The 10,960-nt window shown below is 36.8% G+C and overlaps 2 protein-coding genes across 2 annotated transcripts in view; both read left to right on the top strand.

Moving 5' to 3' along the window:
• Window positions 1-1,470: 1,470 nt before the first annotated feature.
• Window positions 1,471-7,000, top strand: LOC106882570 (mitotic checkpoint protein BUB3). The gene is made up of 6 exons (XM_014933286.2): window positions 1,471-1,720; window positions 1,989-2,058; window positions 2,752-2,903; window positions 3,981-4,164; window positions 5,118-5,337; window positions 6,785-7,000. Exons 1-6 carry the CDS (start codon window positions 1,523-1,525, stop codon window positions 6,942-6,944), a joined length of 984 nt encoding a protein of 327 aa, XP_014788772.1. The 5' UTR covers window positions 1,471-1,522; the 3' UTR covers window positions 6,945-7,000.
• A 1,501-nt stretch (window positions 7,001-8,501) lies between these two features.
• The window catches only part of LOC106882568 (very-long-chain (3R)-3-hydroxyacyl-CoA dehydratase), a 10,752-nt gene continuing 8,293 nt past the window's right edge, over window positions 8,502-10,960 (top strand). The window contains exon 1 of the mRNA XM_014933284.2: window positions 8,502-8,775. Within this exon, the coding sequence (XP_014788770.1) occupies window positions 8,692-8,775 (84 nt within the window). The 5' untranslated portion in view covers window positions 8,502-8,691. The remainder of the gene's footprint in view (window positions 8,776-10,960) is intronic.

Here is a 10,960-nt window from a genome sequence, read left to right as displayed (position 1 = left end):
TACTCTTTTAGTAACCCCACTGCTGTGAATCTTACCTATCATTTCACTTCTCACGCAATACTTTACAATTTCCAGGCACCCTAGCTTCCGTCTTTCATCATCTCTGATTGAAAAGATCATTCTCCTTCCCATCGTCATCACAATTATTAAACAATATTATTTTACTGGAATTGTATTCTCAAACAAATGTCACCACTTTCACCAATTATATTCCTTTACTGCAAACTTGTACCGATTCTATTAATTAACTTAGAATTTCCCCGTCCACAATCACTGGAAGCAATCATTGAACAACATTATGTTGTTTACCTGAGGAATTTCAGTCTTTACAAAAATGTTCTTTCAGGATTTCTTACCATTTCTCTGAAGACATTTTCTTGGTGTTTTTAAAACAAACATGTTTCACCAGTTCTTCAATATCTTTTGTTTCAGTCACTAGACCGCGGCCATGCTGGGGCACAGCTTTGAAGAATTTTTAGTCGAATGAATAACCCCCATTATTTTTTTTTAAGCCTGGTACTTATTTTATCGTATTTTTCCGAACCTCTAAATTACGGAGCCGTAAACACACCAGCACCGGTTGTCACGCGTTGATGGGAGACAAACACACGCATATAAACGGGAAACATAGCCTATATACGTGCACGACAGGCTTCTTTCAGTTTCCGTCTACCAAATCCACTCAAGGTTTTGGTCGGCCTGAAGCTATAGTAAAAGACACTTCCCCTAGGTACCACGCAGTAAGACTGAACCTGGAACCGTGTGGTTGGGAAGCAAGCTTCTTACCACACGGCCATGTATTCGCCTTGAAATAAATTAACCATTTCAATATAAACCCTCAGTTTCAAAGAAAACAAAATTATTAAAGTAAGGACATTTCTGAAATATAATTGCAGTAATAATGCCTGAGTACCACATATCCTATCCTCTCTTATAACTTCTAAAACTCTTATCAGTCTATTTTGACTCTTACAAGCCATGTGTAAGGCTGGGTTGCCCTGGACTTGAATGAAAGGAGAAGGTAAAAGTTAAGTTTTATAATTTAAAGTTGGACATTTCCAAGAAGTGGGCAGGGCTTAGTGAAAGATGACAACGTATATATTATGATGGACGCTGCAAACGTACGTACGTACGTAAATATATAAGTACATGAATACATACACACGCACACTAATATATATATACATATGTGACTTTCAGAATGCCAAGGAAAGAAAAGGGCGGTGGGTGTGAGGAATACGTAGCATCAAGCAAAGAGGCGGGGTTTGTTAAGTTGACGGCAGTTTTTGACATGCAGCGTTTCTGTACATACATAGGTACATAGGTACGTACAGACGTACATAGGTACTTACGTACGTACAAATTGGGTTGTCCGGAAAGTTCATGCGTATTTATAGTAGTTCATCTTCCGACTTATTTGCCATGAAACCACCTGTTTTTTTTTTTTTTTTTTTTTTTTTTGAAATCTTAAATATTACTTGTATTTTTAAAATTTGTCTTTTCAGATCTCCTGATATTCACTATGTCAGATCAAGTCATTGAGTTTAAGTTGAAGAATCCACCAACCGATGGTATTTCAGCTGTAAAATTTGGACCCAATTCTAACCAGTTTTTACTTGTGTCATCATGGGACAGCAGTGTACGCCTTTATGATGTTATTAGTAACAATATGAGAATGATGTATAACCACAGTTGTGCTGTTTTGGATTGTTGCTTCCATGTGAGTAAAGTTTTAATTCAATATTTGTTTTCTTTTTGTGTGTGTGTGTGTGGAATTTATACTTGACCCTTTCCAAGAGTTAGTTCATTGTGGTTATATTCTGTGACCCCTAAATTAATAGGTGATCAGGTGACTGGTCGGTTTCTTGAAGTTAGTGATGTAGACCATCTGGTCATTTGTATCAAAGAACTCAAAGATCCTTGTTTCCTTGTTGTTTCCTTGCCGTCAATTTGACTTTATTGTCTTATTTTTATTATTTTTCTTCTAGGATTCCGTTCATGTCTACAGCGGTGGCATTGATGATACTTTGAAGTCATATGACTTCAATGCTAATGCAGGTGTGTATTTTTCCAGGTAATCTTTGGTATTTTGGAGTTGTTGAGTATTTGAGAAAATAAATTCAAGTCATCATCATCATCATCATCATCCTTTAACGTCTGTCTTCCGTGCTGGCATGGGTTGGACAGTTTGATGCCCTTCCTAATGCTAACCATTTTTCATGTTACTCCAGTTCATTCAACTGTAGAAATAAGTTGCGACGTCACTGGTGCCAAGCTGTATCGGCCTCTGTGCCTTTCCCTTGGATAACATTGGTGGCATGGAGAGAAGAAGCTGGTATGCATGGGCGACTGCTGGTCTTCCACAAACAACCTTGCCTGGACTTGTGCCTGGGAAGGTAACTTTCTAGGTGCAATCCCATGGCCATTCATGACCGAAGGGAGGGGTCACCTTTTAACCCTCAAACATTACAGTATTCTTGTGTTCTAACACAACATCCACTTTTAAGTGGGTGGATATTTTACCTTTGGGTATTAATACTGCTTCTGTCTTCCATTAATATTTGTTTTTCCTCTTTTTGACTACTTTGACATAAAATAAGAATGACACTTATATTTAGATAATCAAAGTGAATAAGAACAAAATATTTTTACTCCATGGTAGATGTAGCAAGCTGTGAATGGATTTGCAAATAACCACTAATTTTCAGATATGAAGTAGATTTATCAAATTTTCTTGTTACTTTCTTATAGAGACTACTGTCGGTAAACATGATGCACCAATCCGTTGTGTAGAGTATTGTTCGAGTGTGAATGTTATTGTAACTGGAAGTTGGGATCACAGTGTCAAACTGTGGGACCCACGATCTCCATGCAGCTCTGGAGGACTCGCCCAACCAGATAAAGTAAGTTCATTTGTTTTCTTTGGACTCTGTTGTTAAACTATTGGTAAAAAGTTAAGCTTTATTTGCTGTTAACACTTTGGCATTTAAACTGGCCATATTTGGCCTAAATATTCTACTGGTTTCATGTTCAAACTGGCCAGATTCGGCCTCTCACACTAACCCTACAATTCTAAAAGTAAACAATCAAATTATCGAAATCTTGAAGCCATGGGATAATCCATGATTAATCCAAAGCAATGTGAATAAATAAAACATTATAGTTGAGAGAGTAATCTAAATGCTAAAGGGTTAAAGTACTTTTCTCTTTTTCCATATTTTTTTCTCTTTTTTTACTTGTTTCAGTCATTAGACTGCAGCCATGCTGGAGCACCACCTTGAATTTTGATCGAATGAATCGACCCCAGTAATAATTTTTTTAATTTTAAAGCCTGGAACCATACTCGATGACTGGCACCACGCCAGTGGAGCACTAACAGCACTGTCGAGCGTGTTCATTGCCAGAGCAGCTGTCTGGCTTCCATGCTAGTGGCCCGTAAATAGCACCATTAGAGAGTAATCGTTACCAGCGTTGCCTTCTAGCACTTGTGCTGGTGGCATGTTACAAAATCATTCGAGCGAGGTCATTGCCAGTACCACTGGACTGGCTCCCGTGCAGGTGGCACGTAAAAAACACCTTTTTGAGCATGGCTGTAGCCAGTACTGTGTGACTGACCCTCATGCTGGTGGCACGTAAAAAGCACCCACTACACTCTCGGAGTGGTTGGTGTTAGGAAGGGCATCCATCTGTAGAAACACTGCCAGATCAGATTGAGCCTGGTGCAGCCTTCTGGTTTCACTAGTCCTCAATCAAACAGTCCAACCCATGCCAGCATGGAAGGCGGACGTTAAACGATGATGATGAGAAGACAAGTCAAGCCAAGTAAAATTACAAACATCCCTACGTACAGACATCCTTTATGGGGCCATGCCTCCACTCCCTCTCCAATCTGAGAGGTGCTGACGCCATGTAAAATGGTAAGTGCTTTATTCATTTTTCCAGTTCCATAGAGTTATGTGTTTTGTACATTGCCTTTTTAGGTGTATACCTTAGCTGTGTGTGGTGACAGATTGGTTGTTGGCACTGCTGGAAGAAGAGTTTTGGTATGGGATTTACGAAACATTGGCTATGTCCAGCAAAGAAGAGAGTCAAGTTTAAAATTTCAGACTCGATGTATAAGATGTTTTCCAAACAAACAAGGATATGTTTTGAGTTCAATTGAAGGTGGGTTATTTTCTTCCTTTTATCATTTACATATGAGGGTGGAGGGTACTGAAAAGTTCTTGGTTTTGGGTAAAAGAAAATACAGGAGAGTCAGTATGATTTTATTTAACATATTCCTCTCTTAGACTCACTTCAGTAAAAGAACTCGGAAGGTTGTGCCTCCAATCAGGCCTTTCACAACCCCCTTAAAGCCAGGAACTTTTCTGTACCCCCTCATAGTTTAGTGGTGTAGAAGTAAGACTGTTCATTATCTTATTTACTCAGTTAAATGTTTCTAGTTCTTGAGTTTAACCCTTTTTTTTTATCAACCTGCTGAAAACTACCCTGAATTTTTGGCCTTATATTAACCAACCCATCTGAAATTGCCCCAAATAGCCTATTCATATTTGAGAAATTCAGTGCAAATCTTATTACCACGTTCTTTAAAAAAACGTGGCTTCACTAAATAAACTATTCGGTAGAAAGTGTCCAACATTTTTTGGCAAAATATTTGTACTCCCCAATTGAGTCAAGTACATCAAAATCAAAATCAAACCACAATCAAATGGAAATTCTAGTTGTGGATGATGCCAGTGCCGCCTGACTGGCTCCCCATGCTGGTCTGATGGCAAGTAAAAAGCACCATCCGAACATGGTTTGTGCCAGCCCTGTTGCTCTGACTGGCTCCTGTGCTGGTGGCACATAAAAAGCACCATCCGAACGTGGCCGATGCCAGCACCGTCTGACTGGCTCCTGTGCCGGTGGCACATAAAATGCACCCGCTACACTTGGAGTAGTTGGTGTTAGGAAGGGTATCCAGCTGTAGAAACACTCAGATCAGATTGGAGCCTGGTGCGGACTCCTGGCTTGCCAGATCCCCAGTCAAACTGTCCAATCCATACCAGCATGGAAAACGCACGTTAAACAATGATGATGATGATGATGATGATGCTTTATTTCATTTTTGATTTTAGGTCGAGTTGCTGTTGAATACCTTGATCCCAGTCCTGAAGTGCAAAAGAAGAAATATGCTTTCAAATGTCATCGAATTAAAGAAAATGGTGTTGAGAAAATTTATCCAGTGAATTCTATTGCTTTCCACAATACTCATAACACATTTGCCACAGGTGGTTCTGATGGGTTTGTAAATATATGGGATGGCTTCAACAAGAAAAGACTCTGTCAGTTTCATAAGTAAGTCAATACAAAGGTTTTTTTGAGATAGCAATGTTAATAAATTTTAAAATTGTGCATTTGCTTACTTAGGTGCATAACCAGTTGAGACAGATGGAAAAGACAGGTTAGCAAATATGTTTACCAGTTAATATTTTTTATATGAATTTCAAAGAGCCTCTTTTTATGCATGCCTGTGTGGTAAGAAGTTGGCTTCTCAACCTCATGGCTCTGGGTTCAGTCCTACTGCATGGCACCTTGAGCAAATGTCTTCTACTATAGTCTTGAGCCAACTAAAGCCTTATGAGTGGATTTGGTAGATGGAAACTGAAAGAAGCCTATTGCGTGTGTGTCTTTGTGTCTGTCCTGCACTACTACCATTTGACATCCCCATAACTTAGCAGTTTGGTAAAAGGTCTGATAGAATAAGTACTGGGTTTTAAAAAATGAGCCCAGCATGGCCACAGTCAAATGGTAACACTGCAGCCCCCCCCCTACTCTTCCTCTTGTTCCTATCCACACAGTCTCCATCCATGCTGGTATTTTGAGAAGTGTATGTTCATCCATGATTTTGTATTGGTTTCCATTCCAGTAAGACAGATTGAAGAGTCTCCTAATATAATAACGAGCGTAGTGTTTTATATATTTGTCCAAAATCATGCAGTAGGAGAAAGAGTGGTATAAGTGAAGAGAGAGGAGAGAAAATAGTAATTCAGTGAAGGAGAAGTAGTGAGAGTAATAGCCATGACTGAGAAGGAGTGAGGGAAAGTAAGAGCAATGAGAGAGAGGAGTGGCAAAGAGAGCGTCGTGTATCTTCTACTATATGTTGTGTTTTTCTCTGTCACAACATATGAATGAGAAAGGAAGGGGTTGAAAAAAAATCAAACAGCATTTCAACTCTGTGTATGTAAAAGGGAGTTGTGTGTGTGTGCAATTGGATGTGGGATGGTGAACATTCAATGCTGAAAAGAAAAATCAAACAGCGTTTCAACTCTGTGTGAGTATAAGTGTGTGTGCATGTACAAGGGAAGTATGTGAATGTTTGTATCTGTGAGCCAGCGTTCCTTCATTAACAAATGTTAACCGATGTCACATCTCAAAAGACAACCACTTGATAACATTGACAAGTGTATTAATTTGAATTACCATCCATATTCTATCTGTTGTTTTACAAATAATTATTACAACCACACACATCTACACAAACGTATACAAACTCATTAGAGAAAACTATTTAACTAAAAACTTGATTTTGTACCTTATTTATATATAAAATACTATAATTAGCCGTCATTTTTAACGGTACAGGGCCAGGTAGTTGTGTAATAACCACAGATGTTTTCAGCTGACTGAAAGAGAGTGAGAGAGAGGTGGGGATGGGGTGGGGGAGAAACTACTGATAATGTCCAGTATCAGAATGTCTGAAATACTTAAAGAATCTGGAGTAAATTATTGTTGTTTTTTTCAGATATCCAACCAGTATATCTTCATTGGCTTTCAGTCACGATGGTAGCACTCTGGCCATAGCATCTTCATATATGTATGAATCGGATGAAATGAAGGATTTACCCGAAGACACTGTATTCATTCGTAATGTAACCGATCAAGAAACCAAACCTAAATCATAAATATTATAGTTTTCTTCTTATTTTAATTACGTTGAAATAAAATTAACAAACATTTATTATTGACTTTTAAGATTTTTTCATCTCTTTTATATCCTGGAATTATTGAAAATATTACAGACTTGAAACCAGAGAAATATATGTTTTATATAAGCTAGTCGAAGGAAGAGAGGTAGTGTCCTGTCAATGCCAGGTCTGCCTGACTGGTTCCTGTGCTGGTGGCACGTAAAAAGCACCATCTGAATGTGTTCGTTGCCAGGCCCGCCTTACTGGCTCTGCTGCTGGTGGCGTGTAAAAAGCACCAACTGAATGTGGCCAATGCCAGTACCTGCTGACTGGCCCCTGTGGCATGTAAAAAGCACCCACTACACTCTCGGAGTGGCTGGCATTAGGAAGGGCATCCAGCTGTAGAAACCCTGCCTGACCAGATTGGAGCCTGGTGCAGCTGCTGGCTCTCTAGACCTCAGTCAAACCGTCCAACCCCTGCCAGCATGGGAAACAGATGGTGATGATGATGATGATGATGACATTTAGTATGTTAATTGCCACTTCACTTTGAATCCTTCAAGCAGAACAAACAAGAGAAATAACTACTGTAAAATCATTTAATCGACATTTTTAGATAGTATAGTCCTATGAAGAAGAGTGATAACGTTAATGCTGTTGTGGCTTTCAGTGTTAAATTTCAGTGTTAAATGATGATGATGATGATGTGCTATTAACTACACTCCAAGCCCTTCAACAATAGTAGAGCTTCACCCACTTTCCTTTTCAAGCCAGTCCACGCTGCCCACCACAGATGAGCGAACATTAACAAAAGAAAGGAAACGATAGGAGGATAAAGTCGAGCGTTTACCTAAGCACACACCCTCAAATTGTTTGGACAATACAACTGGAACAAAGAATTCTGGATTTATTATAGCACTGACCAAATTTTTGAGTATCTTATAAATTAGATTGCCAAAAAAAGTTGCCGAGACAATAGGCCTAATAATGTAAACTAGTTTAAAGATGGACAAATAATTCTGGTATTTCTATTCGTTGGGAAGCCATTCACAAGACAATTTGCAGTAAATCAACATATTTGGGTCTTATAAGAAAATTCCTCTGGACAAATGTTTTTCAGAGAGAATGTACCTTTCATTTATCACATTATTTTCATTATAGAAAGCGAAAGAATACAATACTCATCATTTAATAGTAAATACACATTATTGTCATTATTTGACTCGAGTATTTTGTCTTGGAAAATTCTCCGAAAAAAATTATCGGAATATATCACTAAAAAACGAATACGTATTACTGTATTTTTTTTTTTTTTTTTTGCTGAGGGGTAAAAAAGGAGAAAAATTCTGAAATAAATAACAAAAAATTTTTTTTTCGAGTTTCTAAATTACAAAAAAAAATATCTGAAAACTATTTTTAAAAATGTATAATATAAAAAAGGCGGAAGTGTGATTCGAAACTGCGCCGAACTAGCTTATTCTAGTTAGTGAACTTTTCGTAACTACGTTAAGGGGGATCTTTTTAAAATTCTTCCAAAAGATCTTGTTATGTTAATAAAATTCACAAACGGTGGAAAAATCAACTTCTTAAATCATTAATTAATACATTTCAATTTATAAATATTGAAGTTCGAAATAACTGGAAGTTATATTTTCCATTGAATGCTGAAACCAAATCAGAATAATAATAATTGGGTAACTAATTACCTTCAGCACCGGTTTGGTTACAAAGTCCAGTTGGAATTATGGCCGAGTCTTTGCGACCTTTTGTCTATTGGGGACAAAAGAACGATCATGTTTCTTTGAAAGTCGATTTAAGGGATGTTTGTGTGAGTAATAACATTTATTTATTCTTAACTCTTGTCCAAGTCTTTCGATTCCTCTTTATTTCAACCGATCAATCAATGAATTGATTCCACTGAACGAAAATATATTTAAAAAAAAAAAAAAGAAATCTTCATAAAACATCTCAACTTTGCAACGTATAAACGGAATTCTTGAGTAATAAACTCCTCGAAAAATATATCCTTGTTTAAAAATTCAATTATACCTCCTTGCTTTTAAATTGAAATATTAATCGCACCATTTTTCCCCACTTATTCTATAAATACTCATTTAAAATGTTTGGCTGTATTTCGATAAAGGTGGTTGTTCGGCATGGGCCCCACAAACGTTATTTTCACCACGATAAAAATTTTCATTCTAGAAACATTAACGAGAATATAAACGTTATCAGTTGTCATTAATAATTATCTTGATTTCTTTATAATAGTTCCAACCTCTGCGATCGAAATGAGTGTGTGTGAACATTACATGTGAGGTTCAAACAATCCATTGAGGTTATATATATATATATGTGTGTGTGTGTGTGAGGTTTTGGTATTCAGAAGATCCAGAATGGTAGGTAAGGCTATGTAAGTGCTACGGAAGGACTGTAGTTAGATTCCCGGTTTAATAATAGTATAAGTAAGGAGTCTAATGCGGGTCGTGTGTCAGCGTGTATATGTTCAATAAAACGAGACAATAAAGCCAAGGCTGACTGGCATTTTCAGGACATTTATTAAGAGAAAGGTAATCTTACAGCTGTTTCAAGGATATTAGGGATATCCCTTCATCGGAGACGATATGAGAGAGTTAAATAGAGTTCAATATAAGGCGTTATTTTGGAAAGGGACAGATATAGGAGGTATATATATTTTTATTCTCTCGTTTCCATTTATACCGCCTATGCCTCTCCCTTTCCAAAATAACTTTGGCAGAGGTAAAGAATGCGTGCACCACCCATTTTCTGTGTCACAGAATCCCTAAACACCAGGTGTGTATATTCTTTGCTTTCGCCAATGATTTATTATATTGAACTCTACTATTTCTCTCTATTTAACTCTGTCATGTCGTCTTTGATAAAGGGATATCCTTGAGACAGCTGTAAGACTACGTTTCTCTTGATAAATGGCCTAGAAATTTCACACTTCCTTGGCTTTGTTGTCTCATTTTATTCAATACACACACACATATGGTTCAATTAAAAGTTAAATATCTCATTAAGGGATAATAAAATCCAATGAATTTGCTGGTTTATTTACCTATTGTTTGTTTTGAATATTATATTCAGGTAATTAGATAAACCGAGGTTTATATTTATTTAAGAAAAATAAGAGAATAGAGATAAATCAATTAATACTCAGCTCTTTAATTGCATTTCTGATCTTTCTGATGTCTAAGAATGGATAGTGAAGTGTATGAGTCTTGTCTCAAATGTAAATATATTTTTAAAAATATAACTTGAGTTCAGGATTAACTAATTCATTTTTGTTGTTCATTCTAGTGTTATAACAGTGTGCCTCATGAATTCTCTTTTTTTGTGATTTGGGTTTTAACTGGCCTTTTTAGCATGTAAGGAGTCCTGTTAATGCTTTCCTCTTTGTGTATATAAAAGATTTTATCCACTCTTATATTTTTTAAAATATGTTACGTCTTACGACTTATTTATGCATGCTAACCACTGGTAATAAATTATTAAAATTTATTACCCTCATATTTATGACATGTATGAGACATAATTTAGCTCATGCGATTATTATATTTCAGTTTAGTGAATGTCGGATATAATCGTACACATTGCACTTTTTCTTCTTGACTAATGCATGTGATGATTTGTAGTAATCGTCTTTTTTTTTTTTTACACAAATTAAAATTGTGCTGTTGAGTAAAAACAGAAATTTGTAAAAATACCATATTGAAGTATTTACTTATTCGTTTCATTTATTCAAACTCACCAAAATATTTTTACATTCCCCCCACTCGTTGGTTTCAGTTTCATGATGTTACAGTCCCCTAAACAAAGGATCACCAGATTTAAACAAAAATTCTTTGTACCCCTATTTAAAAATCACTGAGTGATAGCACAGTGTGTAAAGAAAATGCAATCGTGTGATTTTAAGACACAAAAGTGCAACATTTACAGTGATTCTGGGTTCAGTCCCACTTCGTGACACCTTGGGCAAGTGTCTTTTG

This window comes from Octopus bimaculoides, chromosome 12, assembly GCF_001194135.2.
Source record: "Octopus bimaculoides isolate UCB-OBI-ISO-001 chromosome 12, ASM119413v2, whole genome shotgun sequence".
In the NCBI taxonomy this organism is placed as follows: domain Eukaryota; kingdom Metazoa; phylum Mollusca; class Cephalopoda; order Octopoda; family Octopodidae; genus Octopus; species Octopus bimaculoides.
Note: the sequence above shows the minus strand (reverse complement) of the source record. Positions and strands in the feature narration are given on the sequence as shown.

What these genes read in the sequence shown, in the direction of transcription:
- LOC106882570 (XM_014933286.2), top strand. Translation starts at nt 1,523, where the DNA reads ATGTCAGATCAAGTCATTGAGTTTAAGTTGAAGAATCCACCAACCGAT. An exon ending in TGTTTTGAGTTCAATTGAAG is followed by an intron (nt 4,165 to 5,117) that starts GTGGGTTATTTT and finishes TTTTGATTTTAG; the next exon opens with GTCGAGTTGCTGTTGAATAC. An exon ending in AGACTCTGTCAGTTTCATAA is followed by an intron (nt 5,338 to 6,784) that starts GTAAGTCAATAC and finishes TGTTTTTTTCAG; the next exon opens with ATATCCAACCAGTATATCTT.